Source organism: Diaphorina citri, unplaced genomic scaffold, assembly GCF_000475195.1.
Source record: "Diaphorina citri unplaced genomic scaffold, Diaci psyllid genome assembly version 1.1 scaffold525, whole genome shotgun sequence".
Lineage (NCBI taxonomy): Eukaryota > Metazoa > Arthropoda > Insecta > Hemiptera > Psyllidae > Diaphorina > Diaphorina citri.
In genome coordinates this window covers 17,095-41,037 of record NW_007377959.1, presented here as the reverse complement: position 1 = coordinate 41,037, position 23,943 = coordinate 17,095, and the positions used below count along the sequence as shown (strand labels likewise).

At 38.1% G+C, this 23,943-nt stretch overlaps 1 protein-coding gene across 1 annotated transcript; it reads left to right on the top strand.

Annotated features, from left to right (window-relative positions):
- The first annotated feature begins 7,061 nt into the window (after positions 1 to 7,061).
- On the top strand, positions 7,062 to 14,472 carry LOC103509750 (RNA-binding protein cabeza). The gene is made up of 8 exons (XM_026824021.1): positions 7,062 to 7,231; positions 8,612 to 8,658; positions 9,144 to 9,322; positions 9,592 to 9,671; positions 9,916 to 10,032; positions 11,264 to 11,619; positions 13,074 to 13,125; positions 14,293 to 14,472. Exons 2-8 carry the CDS (start codon positions 8,633 to 8,635, stop codon positions 14,455 to 14,457), a joined length of 975 nt encoding a protein of 324 aa, XP_026679822.1. The 5' UTR covers positions 7,062 to 7,231; positions 8,612 to 8,632; the 3' UTR covers positions 14,458 to 14,472.
- Positions 14,473 to 23,943: the final 9,471 nt, after the last annotated feature.

Genomic DNA, 23,943 nt, shown 5'->3' with positions numbered 1-23,943 from the left:
TTGAAATTACACTTTTACGAAATTGTATATTTGCATAAAAAAAATTGTGATTTCCCCTAGATTTTACCAAATATTGGCAAAATCGTGTGATCATAATATACATATACGTGTAGTGACCTCTTATAAGTAGGTATCTAAAACATGGGGAAATATGGTAGGAAAATTTTTGGTCCCGGAAAAAAGAGCGGAATTTTTTTCCTTTTTTTAAGTAGAAAATTATCAGTGCCGAAAAATAAGGTACAAAACTTTTGACACCTCGTTAAAATTCACCACGGATCTTAGAAATAAACAAGGATGTTTAAAAAGTAGGTACAACACCATATTGTAGAATCCCCCCGTAATAGAATCTTTTTCACTGAACTCTTTCTCTCTTACTTACTGAGGAAATGTTTGACTTGTATTTTGGACATGGATCTGATCACTAGTTGTATTAGTGCGAGCTTGTTCTCATCATAAGGAGGAACTCTTTCTCTCTTACTTACTGAGGAAATGTTTGACTTCTAATTTGGACATGGATCTGATCACTAGTTGTATTAGAGCTAGCTTGTTCTCATCATAAGGAGAATCTACAGGTTGAACTTCCAGGGATTTCTTCATCACCATAACACACAAACTGATGAACCTGAATCATATAACAAAAATAAAATTATAAAAGGTCACTGGAATACTACTTTTTTTTCAGGGAACTTTTCTCGTTGTATGAAGTGGTATCAAAATCCCCACACTTAGCCAGCCTGGGTCGCGGGTTCGATTCCCGCCCGGGGCGAACTTTATCCTAAACAGATAAGATTCGCTCCTGGAACGGCTGGCTCTCTCCTATAACGTCCTCGTTCTCTTCGATCCCCCCCCCCCTTGAAAAATAGTTTACGGGTGGAAATTGGAAAATCATCGGACCACCACAGAGTCCGATTCCAGGGTACTTGGGTTCGATTCTTACCCTAGTGATGTACCATCAGAGCGTAATAACTCGTTGATAAAGTAAGGATCTTGATAACAACATGTAACCAGATTATTAGCTGCAGCCTCTACCAATGTTCCTGTGTCACCTGAAAATATGAAACCCATTCTCAACATTATTTTTCATTTAATTAATTTATTTAATTTAATACCAATCCCAGGGTTGAATGGTAGAGATTACCCCAGTCAATAATTTCACCCGTTGTTTTTGTAATTTCTTGTATTTGTGTACATTGAATAGGTACCAATAAAAAAAGAGTCGAAATAAATAAAAAATGTAAAAAATTGATGATAAATAGGAATTACCTAATAGTAAAGGTTAGTAGAGCTGTGATACCCACAAAAGTTGTGGAGCTCTCTACTCGAACACAAAATATTAATGATTTGATTGTTTACTTTCCTTATCCTATGCTACCTTCCAGCGAGGAAGAAACGAGAGAGTTGAGAAGTTTGGAGGAAGTATTGTGAGATGAAATAGTGGAGGGAGGTTCGTGTTGCATGGAAGAGAGATACTGGGGCGCTATGCTGAGTAGAACTGGGTATTTGACGTAGGATAGAGTTCCTGAGACAAGAGAAGTGGTTATCGTTATTATATTGAAAGGATGAAGCAATTGAAGGCCTTTACACAAGGATTGACCCTGGTTAGGCCTTTTTGAGTAAAATGCCTTTCCCAATGCGAAATGTTGCAAAGAATCAGTCCGAAAAAGATTAATAATCACTTTATTATTCATAAAATTCCATGCTTTGACTGGAATTGAACCCGCGCTCTACCGTTCACCAAAATCATTACACCACCAAAATAGGCATTACGCATTACAATATTACCTTGGAAAATAAAAATCTGATAAGTTCAGCACGGTGAATGCATCAGTTTCCAATGGATAGCTGAAGTTAGGAGTCGGGCAACGTTACTTACATGGTTGGTAACCGTATGGGTGACCATCTGGGTAATCTTGTGGTGGTGCTGGCCTTTCCTGGCCCCACCCAGGCTTGGTGAGGTTATAGCGAATGAGCGGATAGTTTGTCACCAAATGAACCAGAACAGTAGTACCAGCGTCACTAAAGACCTTAGCAGTTACGGTTATAGGTACAACATTTTTTTTTTTTTTTTAAATTCAGAACCAATTCTAGCATATTATACCAACAAAGTTTTAAACCTCCATAAAATGAAAAGTTCAAATCACTCACCATTCGCGAACATTTTCTTCACACACCCGGTCTTCACACTGGCCAAACACCGCCTGAGCATCTGCATCACACACAGGTACTGAAAATTATACGTCCCTTCACCCAGAGCCGTCAAATATTGCACCAGGAACACACAGGTTGTCTCGAACATCCCTTTCGGTCCCGAGTGGAGCAGAATACACCACACGCAAAATTTTTAAAAAAAAAAAAAAAAAAAAAAAAAAAACTTACGTTAGTCTCACAGAATCCATCAATATACTGGGTGACCTGTGAGGCCATAGCGTGTACAGCCGGTGTTACATACAGGGTGGTATTCAAGTTATTGGCATACTTGATAGACAGAGAGCAGTACGTTTTGAAAGCGGAGTAAGCACTGTATACATCCAGCTTCAACAGAACACTGGCCAGCTTACTTAACTTGTTCAAAGCTGGGGAAGTAAAAGAGAAAATAATTTTGACCGTGTAGAAGTTAGTCTCCGTGGCCGAGTGGTTATCACACTAGGCTTACATGGCGAAGGTCCCAGGTTCGATTCCCGGAGGGGTTGAAGTTTTTTCGGCTCTTCGCTTGGGGTTTGGGGTGCACTCAGCCTCGTGAGGACAATTGAGTAGCTACTTTAATCGAGTATCGACGGGTTCGATTCACGTTAGTTTTTTCGGCTCTGTGCTTGGAGTTCGGAGTACACTCAGCCTCGTGAGGACAATTTAGTAGCTACTTTAATAAAATTGAGTTGTGACCAGTGGCGGCATTATCAGGGTAAAGAGATTATTGAAATATGGAAATAGATTTGATTTGATTTGTTAAGATTAAGAAACTCATTAAAAAATACTAAGAGGCGCTTTAGTCACAACAAAAATTCTTCCTATTCTAGTCTGTCTGCTTTTACTCACATTCTTCCAAGACTTCTGTTTCTTGAGAACTACTGAAGTCCATCTTGTCTTCCAGAAGGGAGAGATACGAGGTCTGTATGAGTTTGTTATTGGAGTATAACTTCTTCAGACCATTGGTCACAGATTCGTTGCAGTCGTTTTCGTATTTGGTTTTGCTGTGGACAAGAAGAAATAAGAATAAATTCAATTCATTTATCTACTGTGTAAATTATGACCTAGCACTTAAAAGGCAGGTGTACAATCCTCCAAGCTAGCTAAGCTCACTAACATTAAGGGTGTCTGTCTGTCTGTCTGTCTGTGTCTCTCTTCTTACCAACTGTTGAGATGTTGAGAGAAAGAGGGTTATGCCCTCATATTTTAAGAAGTTTCCATTATTTATTATTTGTATTTAAAAAAAAAAATCAATAAATGATAAACCCATCTGTAAATGTCGGAGCTTTTGCATATGCCAAAAAAATAAAGGAAAAAACAAAAGGACACTTCCACATGAAAATAATAATCACTTACTTGTTTGCACAGTGATTGCACACAGACAGCATAATATCAGGTATACACAGTAGAATACTGGGTAACTTGGATCCTACCAGGTGATATTGACACAAGGTGCTTTCCAGTAGGGAATTGATAGGACCCAGTATATTGTCACAAGACTGTGGAGGAACCAAAAATTATTTTATTTTCCATTTGTTGTTTCAATCTATCACTGAAGTTAACACGTTGATATCCGATCGAAATTTCATCATCATAATTATCATAAGATTTCTCAAGCAAAAAAGTTAAGAAAAAGCATATAAAAACCACCTAGGTACGACTTTGCTAACACAAATTTTTATTTCGCTAGAGAATATTTTATCTACTTTTTATTTCTTGTGACATGATTGTTTCCAATAACCCCTTTACTTAACAAATTAAATGAACTTGCCTGAATGAGGTTCAGAATATTCATGGTAACCATATTGTTCCCAGTGTCGTCTGGCAGATGACTTATCTGCACATCAAGCTGTGATAGGAGCTGAAATAAGAAATTACAAGACTTTTCAGTTCTGAAATTAATGAAAAATATTTAGCTTAGAGGCCTTCTGTCCAAATGTGACATACATGGTTGGAAAGCTCGTTTTCTCAGCTTTCTAAATAATATACTTTGTTTAAAAATTAGGTGTCGGAACACAGTTCAATTCGCTCACCAATGAATCTAGTCACGACCTTATATGCTGTATAGGGAAAAAAAATTCGCGCGAACTTTCATTCATACTGGTATTTAGAGGCCTTCTGTCCAAATGTGACATACATGGTTGGAAAGCTCGTTTTCTCAGCTTTCTAAAGAATATACTCTGATTAAAAATTTCTAGTCACGACCTTATATGCTGTATAGGAAAAAAATTCGCGCGAACTTTCATTCATAATGGAGCTTAGAGGCCTTCTGTCCAAATGTGACATACATGGTTGGAAAGCTCGTTTTCTCAGCTTTCTAAAGAATATACTCTGATCAAAATTCAGGTGTCGGAACACAGTTCAATTCGCTCACCAACGAATCTAGTCACGACCTTATATGCTGTATAGGGAAAAAAAAATCGCGCGAACTTTCATTCATAATGGAGCTTAGAGGCCTTCTGTCCAAATGTGACATACATGGTTGGAAAGCTCGTTTTCTCAGCTTTCTAAATAAAACACTTTGTTTAAAAATCAGGTGTCGGAACACAGTTCAATTCGCTCACCAACGAAATTCCTGCTGAACCGCTCTTCCGATCTAATCTTCTTCTTCTTCTTCTGTGTACAGACAGGGTTGGTGTTTTTCGTCAGTACTGAATCAGCCTTAAGGTGATCACTTTTGGGCTATTTTGGTTTTGGCTACAAAATTTTACGAGGGGATGCCCTTTGCACTCAATCTTTGCTATTTCTTTAGCAAAAGAAATTTGGACTGGTATACTCACTGTTTATAGTCCCCCAGCCAGACTAAGCTGGTCTACTCCCTGTTTAATGTCTCCCAGCCAGACAAAAACAGATCCAATGACTTGGCTAATAACACTTACAATGGTAGAGTTCACTATTTAGCATTAACAACGCCTTCAGGAATGAGCCCTACCACTAAGAACACAAATAAGTGACAGAACTCACCTTTGTTAAATTCAAAGACACCGTGGTTAATGAGTCTTTGAGTACAACTGATTCCCAGCTATCTATTGGCACATGAGAAAGACATGTAGGGAATAAGTGTTTCAATGCCAAATGAAACAGAAGGTCGGAGCTCTCTTCCTTCAATATGCTGTGGACATTTCTGTTAAGGACAAAATTGTGTAGGAGCTTGTGACACAGGATTTTAAAGAAAGTAAATATCAATGTTTGGAAAATGTTTACATTTGTTTGTTGGATCATCCATGTAATTCCCAAATGGATAGTGGTTGATTAAATTTGGCAAGTGTGATTAACAAACATGCAAGTGTTAGCTCAATAGATTCTGCACCTAATTTGCCTTTGAGAGCCCCATTCAGGCTCTTTTTCCTAGTGAGTTACACAGTTTACTTTACCATTTGATCAAAATAGTAGTACCTACAAAATTGACCTTAGATTACATTAGTAATAATTTAATAAAGGATATCAGAAGTGATGGGATGAGATCCAAGAACTCCTCCTTTGAACAGATATCTTGAGTGTTGTTGAATTGAAGGTCCAAAAGTAACTGCTTGATCTCCTCGAGGCCAAAGTTCTTGTCCATTTTATAGCAGCTATTTTATCAGAGATTAGAGGAAACAGCAACTTCACTAACTTGTAACTTCAGCAAATTAAGAAGGTTCTTTATTAGTTTATTTGAAATTTGAATTGAACAAAAAATTGAAGTTTTTAAAATTCTACCGAATTCTTAGATTTCTTAGCATGGCGCGAAAATTTTTGAATTTTCAAATTTTCGTTTCTCTGTGATCTCTGTTGGCAAGGACTTTTTATACGAGGCGTTGTTTCCATTTTTAGTCCGTCCTTCCTTTATTATTACAATAGTAATAAAAAGGTACCTATATGGGACGGACTACTGTATTCGCTTCGGTGTCGTCTGTCAGTCCCCATAAGCGAGAAAATTTTAGATATACCTATTATGTAGTAATAGGGAGCACAAAGCGCGACCCTATGCTCAACAACGCGAAGCCCCGGAAGCGCGCAGCGCGACCGTAAACAAGGGAGCGCGAAGCGCGACCCTATGCTCAAACCCGCGAAGCCCCGAAAGAGCGAAGCGCGACCGCATGCACAACCAAAAAGCCCTAGGAGCACGCAGCGCGACCGTAAAAAAGGGAGCGCGAAGCGCGACCCCATATGCTCAACCCCGCGAAGCATCGGGAGCGCGAAGCGCGACCATATGCACAAAAAAATCCCAGAAATAAGTTAAGCTCGACGATAGGTATGTTACTTCGATTTTATCCGGAGGTTTTTCTACATTCCAGAGGTTTTTTTGTCAATCTGGCAACGTCAAAAAGGGAAAAGACGCTCCAACGACGGGGTTGGAAGAGGGTATTCCACCTAAACTCTACACCATCTTATAGCTTTTTTTCTTAGCTTTCTAGCCATTATACTTTTATTTCTGATTTCGTGTCGCTACGACCTCGTATAAGCCGAGAAAGCAACTTAGTCCCGAGCTCATATGTGAAAAATAATACCTATTATCGAGGGAAAAGACGCTCCACCGACGAAGTTGGAAAAGGGTATTCCACCTAAACTAAATACCATATTATAGCTTTTTTTCTTAGCTTTCTAATCATCATACTTTCATTTCCAAAGTCGTGTCGCTACGACCTCGTATAGGCCTACCAACGAAAATAGTCCCGAGCTCATATGTGAAATATGATACCTATTATTAAGGAAAAAGACGCTCCAACGACGGGGTTGGAAGAGGGTATTCCACCTAAACTTAACACCTGAAAAAAATATCGCTTCATTGTCTTTTGTCACACCCTGACGAATTTGTAGTTTCGTTGGTAGGAATCGTTGGTAATTTCTATATAGTAACGTCAAAAAGTTCTCTGTTGTGCGGGTGCCATTTTGTTTTTGACCGGGCGGCGGGCGGCCATTGCGTTGCGGGTTGCACAAAAAGTTGCGTTTTTCCGTCTTTTCAGCAAACTTTTCCGTTTTCTTGTTAATTTGGACAATTTGAAGGGTCGTTTCATTTGTTTCTACTCAACATTGCTTGTATGTGTTGATTTTGTGTTTTATTTCGGTAAGTAGCTTCGATTTCCCCATACTCCTAAGATGCTCTTCAAAGGAACATGGTATTGATTGTTACCTTCTTGTCTGAAACGCTTCTCCATCCGGAAAGGGTAAAAAAATCTTTGTCACAAGACGAAACTCAAAAGGAAACTCTTTTCCTATCTGCCAAACATTTAATTTATAGATCACGGAGCTTAGAGGCCTTCTGTCCAAATGTGACATACATGGTTGGAAAGCTCGTTTTCTCAGCTTTCTAAATAATATACTCTGATTAAAATTTAGGTGTCGGAACACAGTTCAATTCGCTCACCAACGAATCTAGTCACGACCTTATATGCTGTATAGGAAGAAAAAATTCGCGCGAACTTTCATTCATACTGGAGCTTGGAAGCCTTCTGTCCAAATGCGACATACATGGTTGATCCTATATAGGAAGGAAAGTAATGCAATCGGGTCAAATTTTCGATGGTCAGTTTTTAGTGCCAAAACACGTTTTGAGGTCCCTAGTTGTACCTGGAGTATGGCATGTAAAATCATACATGGACACAAGTAGTGACACAAGGGTCATCCTATATAGGAAGGAAAGTAATGCAATCGGGTCAAATTTTCGATGGTCAGTTTTTAGTGCCAAAACACGTTTTGAGGTCCCTAGTTACCTACCTGGAGTATGGCATGTAAAATCATACATGGAGACAAGTAGTGACACAAGGGTTGTATGAGTGTCGCGTAGGGAGCCTCGATACTTCTCCACCAGGTCTAGAATCAACTTGATAAACGCACGGAACAGCTTGATTTTCTTCGTCTGTTGTGGATCTGGCTGAGATGTCTGGAAAATAGACGAAATACAAGGGTTGTTTTTAGGGAAGACAGAAAAGAAAGGAGTTTTAAGTAATAGTGACAGATAATATTGTCCTTAGGGACGTACTGTATTATTACTTTCTATTTATTTCTTATATTTTTGTTATTTTTAATGTGGAAGTGTAATCATTTTATCCTTAAGTAGGTAGGTATGTACCTATGAATGTTTGTTACAAAATGTTGTCGTCCCCTCTTAATACTTTAGACTCGAACCACCAACTTCTAAATCGAAAGTCAGCCGCGCTAACCATAACCATTTCACCACTTAGTGAGGCATCTCACTGATGAACAAATAATAATAATAAATATAGGAAAAAAAACTTGTATAGATCACACATCATACCTAAATGTCATGACTATGGAATGAGTCATCACATAACACCAGTATGCTTTATTCCTTCATGGGTGGATATACCCACCCAAGAAAGATAATTATGTCATCTTAAGCATTCTCTGAAATTTACAGTGTTGCTTTGAGTATTTGAAGTGCATTACAAGGTTGTTGGTTAATTTGTATTCTTTGTTGTTTCAGAATTGACATCACTGCTCAATCATGAGTTACAATTCCTACGGAAAGAAGTAAGTTCCTTTGATTTCACATGACATCAACAATAGTGCTATTGATTCAAATGCTGCAAAGTGTACCTCTTATAGGTACTTAGTATTATTATGTTGTTAAGGTGGCCTCATCTTGATCCCTCGTGTGCCACATCCATTTTTGTTTAGGACTATTGCACTTTTAGTCAGTGCACATTTCTATTATGGGACTGGTTGCTTCTCTCCGAGAGAGTCTGATGAGCCTCCACAACCTGAATATCCCTCATCAGGGGTCCGATGAGGGATATGCAGGAACATAATTATGTCATTGTACCCTACTTCCTGAGACGGACTTCACCGTAGTCCCATTCAGGTACCCTCAAGAACCACTGTTACTATCTGTGGCTTGACAGGGCTGGTTTTGTCTCAGTTTTACGTCTTCCAGTGAGACAAGTCAGTCAGTGCACATTAGTTGATAAGTAATCACTGGGGAAATCAATTTTCTCATATTTTCATTTTATTTTCAGTGACTACTACTCTGGTGGTGGCGGAGGTCGTGGAGGCTACAATGATTCCTATCATGGAGGATCAAGGCGAGGATCTCCCAGAGGTGGAGGCAGGAATTACTCGTCAAGAGGTGGAAACTCAAACTATTATCAGGGTGGTGGAGGAGGTGGCTCATCTTCTCGGTATCAAGGAAACAGTGGTAAGTTCTTGTCTGTGAAGGCCTCTATTCCAAGAACTTCTTCACAAAAGCTACATACATATGTCACAGAGAAAAAACTGACAAATATTAGGTAGGTAGTTGCTGTGGGGGAAAAAAAAGCAAAATAATTGTAAAATTGCCCTCAAGAATACATCCCAGCATTTCCAGTTTATTTTTCAAATAGTATTGTCCAGGACATTTAACCATGCAGGAAAAGGGTTCAATACATGTGAGGGTACCAAAAAAAAACTTGTTGCACTTGTTTTCAGGATATGGAGGAGGTGGTAGCGGAAACTACAATCAGTCTAACTCAAGGAATGATGACTCGTATAGAACTGTCCGCTACTCTGTAAGTATTGTTTCTGTCAGCAATGAAAAAATATTGGCTTTTCAGTCCCAAGTTATGTTACACTCAGCTGTTTTGTCTTTTTTGATTCAAAGTCAAAAGAAAGAAGAAGTAAAGATGGGATAAACATAGAAGTTACAAGGTGGAAATTTATTTTATCTTTTCTCAGCTAAGACTAAGAAAGAAGTCCCATTTTGCCAACAGTGTTCTAGGGGAGAAGAAACTAATATTTCTGTTTTCTCTGCAGGACTCTCCCAAAAACAACTACCGTTCTCCATCATCCTATGAGTCGGGCAGCAAGAGACCTCGGCTAGACAATGATTCTCGCTACGGAGGTGGAAGTTCTGGGGGCTCATCGTACAAGGTATTGTGATTGGCCATGTGTGGCTTGTGGTCTTGCAAGGACTTGAGTGGTAACATACATGAAATTTTTATCCAGCCTGTAGAAATTATTTTGAATGGTACAACTTGACTTAATTGACCTAATTTTGACATAAACTTCAGAATTTGGAAATTGGCTTTTAAAGGATCAGGCAATCTAACACTAACATTACTTATGGTTAGCTTTCCCTTTAAAGAAGATCTTCAGAATGACTTCTGTGAATGAATATCTAATTTTCATCTTTCTTTTTATGGAAGCTTTATATGAAAAAAAAAAGTTGGTAAGTACACAATAGGGCAATTTGAAGTTCAGATGTTCCTGTTTGATTCTTTCCCTATCCTTATGTCTTTGTGTCAATGTACTGTGTAATGTGCTTTTTTCCTTCCTGATACAACATCCCAAAAGATTCAACAATGATTTACTTGAGATTGATGAGTAAATCAAAGCAATACGCCCCACAGTTATTTGCAATTATGTTATATGGAGAAAATATCAAGAAATAGAAAGTAAAAATTGCCAACTGTACTTGATAATTTCAGATAAGTTTGGAAATGTTTCTTCTCAAAATAAAATGACAGCTTTATGATGGATGAAGTAAGTATGTTGGAAATAAAATTGGAATAGATGAATATACTTGTGTTTCAAACTAAAATTTAGACTTGTCCTGTATAACACATCAAAAATAATGTTCTTCAAGATATGAGCTGGTATTTGTTGATATATTTTGTTCAAGTGCAACATTTTGTTTTATCAACACAGATTCAGTTGAAATGGAAACTATGCTCCCCTGATATTTCCCCTAAAGTTATTATTTCAAAGTTTCATTTACCCAAGAGATAGATTTAATTGCACCCTGTACTCAGTGCAATCATTTCCGACAAACTGTCTTGGGTAAATGATGTGGTTAGAATGGTTAAGGAAAATTCGGACATTGAAAGATACCAACTTGTACTCAAATGAGGAGATGCAAGAGCTATTTGAAACAAAATGAAACTGTTAAACATTACCAATCCCTCTGAAGTTAAACTAGTGGTAAAAATATGTACTCTTTGAAAGAGCAATATCTACGTGTCTATTATCCTTTTGGTTGTGATCTCGTGATTTCATTCTAACCTTGTTGAAGCTTTTGTTTGCAGGATTCCACTTGATTATCTGATGCTTGTCTAGACAGAGAACTTAACCCGTTCCGTCCTGTGTGTCTTGTGTTGTCTAGGGTTCATCGTATAGACATCAAGACTCCTCGTACAATGCCAACTACTCGTCCAGTCTGAAGCGAGAATATGAGAAGGCCAAGGCCAGGGATTACATGTTCAACACCAAGGGTTCAATGCCCCCACCCCCCTCCCCCCGATACACCCGTGGCAATGATAGACCGTTCCGATCTAGAGGCCGGGGGAGATCAAGTGGTGGCTACCTCACTAGAAAACCCTATGGAGGTCCTGCGCCTTCCTATATGAAATCCAAAATGATGGACTCACGCTATAAGCGCACCCAAATGTTGCGCAACTCCTATCAAGCGGAGCGCCTGCGCAAGTTGAAGCGCATCCAACAGATCAGAGCGCGCAGGAGGTAAACAATCTTTCCCCAATAACAAAACTTTATCGCTTACGACATACGTGACATCTATGTGAATCTACGATACGACAAGTTATATGAAATGAGAACTGAGTTAGTTCTCTAACAGCAAGCTTGTTTATACTGACACCACGCGGTATTCATACCAGGAATGCAGTGATATGCTCCTGGAATATTCCTGCTGTAAAGGCAGTACTGCTAGGTGTATGACGCGTTCAACACATTTAAACACAATCGATATATCTAAACCAGACGGACTGTTTTGTATCTCCGGTGAAATGAATTTTTGTTCATCAGAATTAAATGTCGACGAGTTTTGTATCATTTTAAGGAATATTTTGTTGATCGAAAATCAACCAATTTCATAAAATGATGTAATGGAAAGAGAACTATAGGAATCACCAGACGTAACGCTGAACCATCGTGATAATTTCGTCATATTTGAGACCATGTTTGAAATGATTGAAACACAATAATTATTATTTCGATGAACAGATATTACAGATAAATGAAAAAAGTTATTCGTATTTGAAATCTGGTAAGAACTTGGACGTAATTTTCCATCCGGTTTAAAATTGTTTCAAATCAAAGATTCCATTTAACTTGACCAAAAGAGATAAATGGTGTTGGTGGTGTTGTAAATCGTTCTAGCAAGACTACTTAAAATCAATTTTAACTTCCAAATTGACAAACATCACTGTCAGATCACAATCAAACCTGGTTTAAGAAAGAAAATGGTATGACTTAAAAACAAGTTGTGAAACTGTGATAGTTTAACAATTAAATTGAGATTCAAAATTTAAAAAATGGACGATAAGAAAAATCGTCTATAAACGGAAGCCATGTGCATTTTATCGCAAACCGGCACAAATGAGATTCAAACTATGACACAAGTTCTGTGTGGAAGAGATTTTTAATGTTAAACCCTTTTGTTGTTGTGTGTCTGTCGTGTGTGTATATGTACCTACTTTTATAGGTATTAGAGAGATTTACTCCTTCCCCACAACCATGATTTTGTAATTTTAAATTTCTGTAGGTACATGGGCAAAAATCTAAATTAGAACATTACTTGGGTCATGTTATCATAAGGGCCAACATCTCTCTATTATAGGTATTAAATTCTAAACATTTTAAAGGAAAGGTGAAATATTCGATGAATGCGTTTTCAAATTTAGCAACGACAAAAAATCCACAAAAACTGGCAAAATCGCTTCTAGTCCCTCCCATATTAGAAAAAAAGACCACTTGTTCATAGTCCTCGTACCTTCTGTACATATTGCATTTCTTATCATATCAGTACTTTTTTTTCTCCTTAAGAGATGAGTGTTTATTACTTTCTCTATTACATTTCTTAAGATAGGAATAGGAATACCCTCACAAACTATGCTAATACTAATCATTGGCCCTTTTCTCTTTCCCCTTTATGTGCTTTATCTTCTACCCTGAAGAATGGAAGAGAAGGCAGAGAACTGGAAAGGAAAGGATGAAGATGACGAAAAGGTACGTAAAACTAATTGAATCATAGGTCCGGTCCATTCATATCTAAAATGAGAACTTTTGTAAAACTAAGACTTTAATTCAGTTTATTTCATAAATAGGTAACAGGGTAACAGATATACAAAAGTGTTTTTCCCAAGTCAATAGTGACTTCTAAGAATGAATATGTAACTCAAAAATTGAAGAAGATTTTTTTTTTTATCATAGGTTATCTCAAAATAGAGCTAACAGGGAAAACCAGCCCCATATAAACGGGAAAAGGCGACCTTGATAACTCAAAAATTGAAGAAGAAAAAGAAGAAAATCAGTATCATTATAGGTATAGGTTTTCTCAAAATGGAGTCAACTGGAAAAACCAGCTCTGTATAAACGGGAAAGGGCGAAGAGATATCTGCAAAAGTTGTCGGCCACACAGGGCTTCTGTGTCACCTCGAGGTGCAACTTTCCAATCAACACAGAAGTGCAATAATGACTTGGATATTGAATTTCTTGTGGGGTTGGAAGCTACATTTAGGTTTTCTCAGAGGGCTTTATGTGCTTTATCTTCTACCCTGAAGAATGGAAGAGAAGGCAGAGAACTGGAAAGGAAAGGATGAAGATGACGAAAAGGTACGTACACGTAATTAAAGATTCATGTCGACAGATGGGAACTTTTGTAAAACGAAGACCTTGATAACTCAAAAATTGAAGAAGAAAAAGAAGAAAATCAGTAGGTTAAATTATAGGTATAGGTTTTCTCAAAATGGAGTCAACTGGAAAAACCAGCTCTGTATAAACGGGAAAGGGCAAAGAGATACCTATCTGCAAAAGTTGTTGGCCACACAGGGCTTCTGTGTGACCTCGAGGTGCAACTTTCCAATCAACACAGGAGTGCAAAGTGCAAGAATGACTTGGATATTGAATTTCTTGTGGGCTTGGAAGCTACATTTAGGTTTTCTCAGAGGAGCAAAGAGATACCTATCTGCAAAAGTTGTTGGCCACACAGGGCTTCTGTGTGACCTCGAGGTGCAACTTTCCAATCAACACAGGAGTGAAAAGTGCAAGAATGACTTGGGTATTGAATTTCTTGTGGGGTTGGAAGCTACATTTAGGTTTTCTCAGAGGAAAAAAATTGTCATCTTAATTTTGAATTTCTCTCTCTCTCTCTCTCTCTCTCTCCGTTTCCTTTAGGACGAAATGGAAGGCAGTTCTGAAGAAGTAGAAGAAGAGGAGGAGGTGGAAGAGGAAGCAGAGGGTGGAGAAGAAGAAGGAGATGAGGGGGGCGAGGCAGAAGAAGAAATCAAGGAAGAGGAAGATGCAGGTGAGTGTTCGAGTGTACCCTGTACTTTTTCGTAGATTCGTATAGCTTAACCCCTACACCTAAGCGTCGGAGTGGGCTTTTTGTGTATATACATATATTTGAACGAAAGAAGTGAATTTAGAGTTTTAGTTGATACATTTGTGTTCGTCTTGTTGTTAATTCCGCGATAACTTCTGTATTGAGGGACGGATTTTGATTAACTTTGGTATGTTTGGGTTTTGTTAGAGGGAATTGTAATGCTAAGGTCTTATCGTCGCGAAAGGGAAGAGAGAACGAATACAGGATAGGATAAAGACAGCCTTTGCGAGAACAAACGTTATCCCTTTAGGATAAAATGTTCCTCGGACGGGAAGTACTCCTCTTTAGTACATATTCATCTGGATAGCTGCGTATTTTCCAAAGTACATACTTTGTTTAATATATCTCGTTTTTTCTCCAAAAATAGACGAAATGGCACCCATTTATGGTTCTCGACTCGGTTGGGTCCGCGGATGAGGATGAAGGTGAGAGATTGGGCAACTTTCCCCAACCGTCGCTATGTCCCACGAGAGATTTCATTTCTAGAGAGAATTTACATTCAATTTGGTGTTTCATTCTGAATTTTCATAAATGGGTTCTTGAAACTAAATTGATCCCAAAGGCCTAAGTAAACTTACACTCTTGACAAATGGAGTGATGTATTCCAATCCACTCTACCTCAAACAGGCTGATTGTCTCCTTCATGTTTTTGGAGTAAAAAGAAATAAAACGATAAAGCCTGTTACTAATAATAACAATAGTGCTTATTTATACTGCTCGCATAGGACTGAAAAGTTTCAAAAAGTTATAATAATAATAATAATAGTGCTTATTTATACTGCTCGCATAGGACTGAAAAGTCCCTTTACTCCAGCAGTAGGCTACTACTATTATAAATAATAGTGCTTATTTATACTGCTCGCATAGGACTGATAAGTCCCTTTACTCCAGCAGTAGGCTACTACTATTATTTTGGTCAAATTCTCAAAAATTGAGGATAAAATTCCATACCTCGGCTGGGATTGAACCCACGCCCTCCTGTTTACCAGGCGAGCGCCTTGACCACTAAATAGGACTGAAAAGTCCCTTTACTCCAGCAGTAGGCTACTACTATTATTGTGGTCAAATTCTCAAATTATATTGAGGATTCCATACCTCGGCTGGGATTGAACCCACGCCCTCCTGTTTACCAGGCGAGCGCCTTGACCACTACACCACCGAGGTAGGTGTTACTAATGTTCTAATGTACTTATTTTCATTTGTGTTGATATCCAGATGAGAATGAAGCTGCAGAAGGTACTACTGGAGATGATGCCGAGAAGAAGAAAAAGAAGAGGGAGGTCATCAATGTGGGTAAGTTCTTTTTACAATATGAACAATATTTCCATCGAAAACAGATACAAATAGAAAAATCAAGAAACGATATCTTGGAGACAAGAGCTTTTTTGGCTGAAAAAATGTTTATTACAAAAGGCTGTCAGAGGAAAGGAATGGAATTGCAAACATTATTTTCAATAATACAAAAAGAAACTAAGAAAACAGCTCATCCTTAAAGGAAATTCAGCTAATCACAGCACTAAAATCTCTTCCAAGTTCCAAATATTGCTCTGCAGCCTGCAGTTAAGATCCCCCACATTTAGGCAGTGATTTTCTACTCAAGTCTATACCGTAAAAGAAAAAGATTTTTTTTTTTAACGCCGCGCGCCGACCCTTTTCAATTAGGAAAAGGCTAGGAAGAAGAAGATTGTTATTTTATTTTTATTTTCTGTATTATTTTCATTCGATTTGTTTCCCATTTGCAGGCAGCGAATATGTAAAAAAAGTGACGGCGTTCTATTGTGAGCTGTGCCGTTTCTACCTGAACCGCACCGATGATAACGAGGCGGAAGTGTTAGCGCGCCACTGTCAGAACCGAGCGCACATGAAGCGCTACGTTAGCGCGCGAGACGATCTTGCGCTCCGGAAGAAAGCGGAGAAGTTGCATCGGGAATTGGAGAAGTTGAATGAGGAGGAAGAGAAAGAGGTGAGAAAAAGACCTTCCCATCCTCTGCAAGACATCCATGAAAACACCTAACGAAAAAGCTACTAAAGGCGCGCGAGACGATCTTGCGCTCCGGAAGAAAGCGGAGAAGTTGCATCGGGAATTGGAGAAGTTGAATGAGGAGGAAGAGAAAGAGGTAAGAAAAAGACCTTCCCATCCTCTGCAAGACATCCATGAAAACACCTAACGAAAAAGCTACTAAAGATCGCCCGGATCTTCGAGCCCAGTTAAGAACTCTGTATTCTATTTCAAATGAAACCTTCCTCACTGAGGATACATGTTGCTACTTGAACCCTGGAAACAAGTAACAGTGTTACTTCAACACCAACAGTCTGGAGTTTTGTTAGTTGCTACTTGTGATTGTTTGTGGGAAAAATTATTTTTTGATACCTACGCAGGTGCCAGTACTCTGGAAACTTTTTCGCTAGAATTGGTCTCGCGAGACCAGTCTCTACACAGTCCACCAAGTTCGTAGAGTAGTACACATACACAGGTCATAGAGATCATAACTTTAATAAAATAAAATGTCCTGTCTATTTTTGTTGGGATGTACCCCCATTCATAGAATACATACAAAAATATGTATTCTGTGCTACTTAAATGGGGGCAAAATTGTTGTGATAATAATTATGTAATTTTTTAATTATTTATGCTTAATTTATATTTTAAAATGTTCATATTATTTTTCCTCTTTTTTTTTCAGGTTTTGTTTCTTTTTAGGTATAATATATTTATTTAATTATTTTTACGGACAGGAATGAATGTAAACGTAATAAGAAAGCAGTTACGAGAAACTGATCTCAGAAAAAGTGCAAGTCGCTAGGGTTCAGTAGGTATTGGGTTTGTTAAGGTGCCAGTACTCTGGAAACTTTTTCGTTAGAATTGGTCTCGAGAGACCAGTCTCTACCTCTCTACGCAGTCTACCAAGTTCGTAGAGTAGTGTACATGTACACATACACAGGTCATAGAGATCATTTACTAATCCTCCCTCACCTTTCCTTCTCACAGAAAGCGGCTGCCAAGAAGAAGGACTCGGCTAGTGGCGGAGATGCGGGAATCAAGAAGGAAGTGGGCGGAACCAGTGGCGGCGGCGGCGGTCTCGAAGGTGAGAAGTCCGGGCCTGATCTAGAGAGAGTGTGGTCGGAGATTGAATCCTTGGGCACCTTGCTAGAAACGGACGGAGCGAGTGAGTTTTGACTGGGATAGGCGAGGCTGGGCTGGGTTTTGGCCGGGACTGGGCTAGGTGCTTGCCCGCATGCGGAGGTTTTGTGTTGGGAGTCGGTTTTTTAGATTGGATGGTTTGTGTGGAAAATTTCGGCATACTTGTTAAAATACTTACTTACTTTTTTTAGAGAAAAGGTGTTTTTTTTAAGGGGAAGTAACTGACTCCTACTCTAACAAAAAGCTATTTGTGAGCTTTCTCTTCGCTCAAATAATAGGGCTTTCTTATTTCTTGGATAACCTTGAATGAGTGGCACATTTCGAGTTTTGTTCACTCTTTTTTAATAACAACTAATAAATATAATAGACTCGTTAGCTCTTTATACACTTTTGTCCTGTTTACTGGTGCTTTGCTATGGAAGAAGTGATTTGTGTGAGTCTTTGTTTTTCTTCTCTAACAAAGTATTAATGTGATAGAATAACAACCCATAACTCTTGATAGCTGTATCTATAGGTATTCACTCGTTTTCTTTTTCTCTATGCCGGTGCTTTGCAATGGAAGAAGTGATTTGTATGAGTCTTTGTTTTTCTTCTCTAACAAAGTATTAATGTGATAGAATAACAACCCATAACTCTTGATAGCTGTATCTATAGGTATTCACTCGTTTTCTTTTTCTCTATGCCGGTGCTTTGCAATGGAAGAAGTGATTTGTATGAGTCTTTGTTTTTCTTCTCTAACAAAGTATTAATGTGATAGAATAACAACCCATAACTCTTGATAGCTGTATCTATAGGTATTCACTCGTTTTCTTTTTCTCTATGCCGGTGCTTTGCAATGGAAGAAGTGATTTGTATGAGTCTTTGTTTTTCTTCTCTAACAAAGTATTAATGTGATAGAATAACAACCCATAACTCTTGATAGCTGTATCTATAGGTATTCACTCGTTTTCTTTTTCTCTATGCCGGTGCTTTGCAATGGAAGAAGTGATTTGTATGAGTCTTTGTTTTTCTTCTCTAACAAAGTATTAATGTGATAGAATAACAACCCATAACTCTTGATAGCTGTATCTATAGGTATTCACTCGTTTTCTTTTTCTCTATGCCGGTGCTTTGCAATGGAAGAAGTGATTTGTATGAGTCTTTGTTTTTCTTCTCTAACAAAGTATTAATGTGATAGAATAACAACCCATAACTCTTGATAGCTGTATCTATAGGTATTCACTCGTTTTCTTTTTCTCTATGCCGGTGCTTTGCAATTTTTTTTTTTTTTTTTTTTTTTTTTTTTTTTTTTTTTTTTTTTGACAAATATTGGGACGGAAGCCGTAATTGAACCCCCAATTCAAGCTGATATAAATCGTTACCTCCCAAAGTCCGAGTTTTAAAAAGTATAAAATACATCTAATACTATGCAGTATGCGTCTTTGAACATACCGTTTCGTGATTAACCTACGATGCATTAAGAAATCATTTTTATGAATTTATTATCTTTTTTTATCTGCTCTTTTCTATAAATTTATCTGTTTCTTCCCACAGGAGTACACACTTCATCTGTACACTTCGCGTCATATGGATGCAATGAAGGCACTAGTAGGTACGCTACGTGCTGAACTTAACATGATGAGAAATGAAACTCATCTCTATTCTATGAATTTATCTGTTTCTTCCCACAGGAGTACACACTTCATCTGTACACTTCGCGTCATATGGATGCAATGAAGGCACTAGTAGGTACGCTACGTGCTGAACTTAACATGATGAGAAATGAACAACGGGAGGAGCAGAAGTCATTCGAGGCCGAACACAAGGGCGAAGGTAACTATTTCCGATCTATTTTTCCTTGCTTTTTTCCTTTTTTTATGGTTTGACCAGAAAAATAGATAAAATTTATCTTTTTCTGAATTGAAGAAGTTGCAGTATTGAATCATTTTGTTTATGGATAGGGGTGTAAAAAAAGACTTTTTCAGTTTCTACTCATTTGTCCCCTGGATAAAGGTGACCAAAGTGTTGGATTTTATGCACATTTCGAAGAACTGAAATATTATTTTGCAATTTAAAAGAAAGGGGTTCCAAATATTGTAATTTGAATTTCAAGAGAGCATTAGAAATCTTTATTTTCTACGTCCGTTTCCTTTAGGACGAAATGGAAGGCAGTTCTGAAGAAGTAGAAGAAGAGGAGGAGGTGGAAGAGGAAGCAGAGGGTGGAGAAGACGAAGGAGATGAGGGGGGGGAGGCAGAAGAAGAAATCAAGGAAGAGGAAGATGCAGGTGAGTATTCGAGTTCGAGTGTACCCTATACTTTTTACTTTCCTTGTCCTATAGGAAGGGAAGTAATGTAATCGGGTCAGATTTTAGTGCCAAAACACGTTTTGAGGTCTCTAGAGCCTAAATCCAAAGTTTCAGCCATTGGTCCGTGTGTGTCTCTGTCTGTCTGTAAACAAAATATCTCGAGAACGGTAAGAGCTAGAGACTTGAAATTTGGTATGTATCTTTCAAATGTGCAAGGATGAGACACGAAACTTTTTTGGTTAAGATCGGTGCAACGGTTGGCGGCATTTTACCGCTTTTTGGCGGTTTTCGGTGTAATTTAACAATATATCGGGGACGGTATGAGCTAGTTAAGATCGGTGCAACGGTTGGCGGCATTTTACCGCTTTTTGGCGGTTTTCGGTGTAATTTAACAATATCTCGGGAAGCTTGGCGGCATTTTACCGCTTTTTGGCGGTTTTCGGTGTAATTTAACAATATCTCGGGAACGGTATAAGCTAAAGACATGAAATTTGGTATGTAGTTCACAAATGTGACAAGGATGCAACACAAAACGTTTGGTTAAAATAGGTGCTGCGGTTGGCGGTATTTTGACCGCTTTATGGCGGGTTTCGACCGCTTTTTGACGGTTTTCAGCTATACTGACTAAATAGTTCGAAATATTGTAAATGTTACAACAGAACACCCAAATAAGCATCATTCAATAGGATAAGGAAAGTCGTGTGATGTTCACACCAGATTTTTCGTAGATTCGTATAGCTTAACCCCTACACCTAAGCGTCGGAGTGGACTTTTTGTGTATGTATATTGTATATTTGAACGAAAGAAGTGAATTTAGAGTTTTAGTTAGTACATTTGTGTTCGTCTTGTTGTTTATTCCGCGATAACTTCTGTATTGAGGGACGGATTTTGATTAACTTTGGTATGTTTGAGTTTTGTTAGAGGGAATTGTAAGTGCTAAGGTCTTATCGTCGCGAAAGGGAAGAGAGAACGAATACAGGATAGGATAAAGTCAGCGTTTGCGAGAACAAACGTTATCTCTTTAGGATAAAATGTTCCCCGGACGGGAAGTACTCCCCTTTAGTACATATTCATCTGGATAGCTGCGTATTTTCCAAAGTAGGTACATACTTTATTTAATATATCTCATTTTTTCTCCAATAATAATAATAATAATAGTAATAATAATAATAATAATAATAATAGTGCTTATTTATACTGCTCGCATAGGACTGAAAAGTCCCTTTAGTCCAGCAGTAGGCTACTACTATTATTGTGGTCAAATTCTCAAATTAAGTATATTGAGAATAAAATTCCATACCTCGGCTGGGTTTGAACCCACGCCCTCCTGTTTACCAGGCGAGCGCCTTGACCACTACACCACTGACCTTGACCTACTAACGAAATGGCACCAAAAAAAGTCAACAAATTTCTATTTCCCTTTTTTTTAGTCAAAACGGAAGACAAGGATGAATCGAGCACCGCGGGAGAGAAAGAGAGCAAAACGGCAGCGGTCCCCAAGAAGAAGAAGGTGACGAAGAAAGTGGTGAAGGTTGTCAAGAAGGTGGTCAAACGTAAGAAGGAGCTGGGGGCCAAAGCCAAGACTAATGGAGACGCTAGCAAGGATGACAAGGTAAGGACTTACACCCTTTTTTTACTTTCTATTACCCTTACGTATAGGGAACCTATACAAGGTAATGAGAAAGTATTGCAATCGGTCCAAATTTTCAAAATCGGGAAAAGAGTGGAAATATCCGTTTTGGGATCCCCTGATTCCAAAAAAGTGGTTTTTAGCCCATGGTCTGTACGACCTGTACGTATGTATGTATGCGTGTACTACAGTTTTTTTTTTTATGATTTACGGAATTTATTTTCTGGTGCACATTGGGGGCTCAAACCCAGGGTCGGAAAGGAAAAGAGTGAGGAATTATTGATTTCAAACAGGCTTGGGTGCCGAAGATGTCGAACCTCTTTTCTTGTAAAAATCCCTCAACCTGTTTCAACCTTATATAACTTAACGGCATCGGCGCGAACGACCTACTAAGGACCTATGTCCGTAGTGTTGAAGTGTCTGAAAGAAGGGGGAAAAAAAGGCTTGGAGACATTATTTTAGGGGGGAAATCGCCTGTGGCGCAGTTCATGTTTGATCTTTGTCAAACCATCGGGGTAAGTACCTACTCCTGTCCCTCCGCGGCCGCCCATGATTGGACAAGTTCTTTTGGCCACAAGGGGGCCTGTGTAGGGTAGATATGTACATTCTCTTTTCCAAATAATATTTCTGTATTTCCTTCTTCATTTTATTTTTGTTTTCAATATTCCTTAATTCATTAGGGATTGAATTTAGCAATTCAATCATAAATGGGTTCATAAATGGGTTCTTGAAACTAAATTGATCCCAAAGGTCTAGGTAAACTTACACCCTTGACAAATGGAGTGATGTATTCCAATCCACTCTACCTCAAACAGGCTGATTGTCTCCTTCATGTTTTTGGAGTAAAAAGAAATAAAACGATAAAACCTGTTACTAATAATAATAATAATAATAGAGCTTATTTATACTGCTCGCATAGGACTGAAAAGTCCCTTTACTCCAGCAGTAGGCTACTACTATTATTGTAGTCAAATTCTCAAATTATATTCAGGATAAAATTCCATACCTCGGCTGGGATTGAACCCACGCCCTCCTGTTTACCAGTCGAGCGCCTTGACCACTACACCACCGAGGTAGGATTACTAATGTTCTAATGTACTTACTTTCCATTTGTGTTGATATCCAGATGAGAACGAAGCTGCAGAAGGTACTACTGGAGATGATGCTGAGAAGAAGAAAAAGAAGAGGGAGGTCATCAATGTGGGTAAGTTCTTTTTACAATATCAACAATATGTACCTTATTTAACTTACTTCTATTTAACAGTAGGTAACTTATATTGTAAAATAACTACACATCGATTATATTGTAACCAACAATGTTAAAATCTTATCTTAGAAGTTTAGATTAAGCTTAGGATAAGAAATTCTTTGTAAAAAAATTGATACCAAATAAAACATACCTATACCTATAATATTTCCATCGAAAACACATACAAATAGAAAAATCAAAGACGATATCTTGGAGACAAGAGCTTTTTTAGCTGGAAAAAATGTTTATTACAAAAGGCTGTCAGAAAAGGAATGGAATTGCAAACATTATTTTCAAAAATACAAAAAGAAACTAAGAAGATTAGATAGGCAAGTTTATAATATTATAATCTATTTTGTATTATGTAATTTTATGTACAAATATAATAAATAAAGCACATTTTAATACTACTACTAATACTACTACTTCAGAGGTTTTTTTATCGGGAGGTTTTTCCACTTTGATATTCAACTTGGCAACAGTGTACAAAATTTGTCCGCCATGTTTTTCTTCTTTTTCAAAAAAGGCGGGTAACGGAAATTTCCATTTTTTTCCGTATCGCGAATCTTTGATTTTCAAATTTCTTTTTGGATTTCATTCACGTTTCTTTCTTTCTTTTGTATTTTTTTAATTCAAATATGATACATAGAAAAACTTTCGTTGTTTTTTCGCTTCAGATTTGAAATTTTAGCAAGGCTATGGTTAGTATCTGGATGCTTGACCTTTTGGCTCCAAATCACCTTTGACTAACCACCCATTCCCTTGCAAAAAAGGGTAAGATCCTAAGAAGTTAAAATGGAAGATAAAGTCGTAGGTGCCTATCGAATAGTTATAACAGTTATCAAAATACGGGTTTCGTGGTCGTCGATTTATACCGAAATCGAGAAGAGAAAAATTCCGAGTTCATTTTTTTTTAACGCGGAAACCGCAGCGGGCCTACCTTCTAAGTGGCAGATCGAGAGTTCGATTCCTGTCCGGCCTGTTCATCCTAACAGATGAGATTTGTTGTTCTTGGAACGCCTGGGTTTCTTCTGTTTTGTCCTCTCTTCGGTTTCCGGACCATAAAACCTCTGCAGTTACAGTTCCCTCTAGCAAATATCTTTGAAAGAGAGAGAAAAGCTCTACTAAATAAGCACA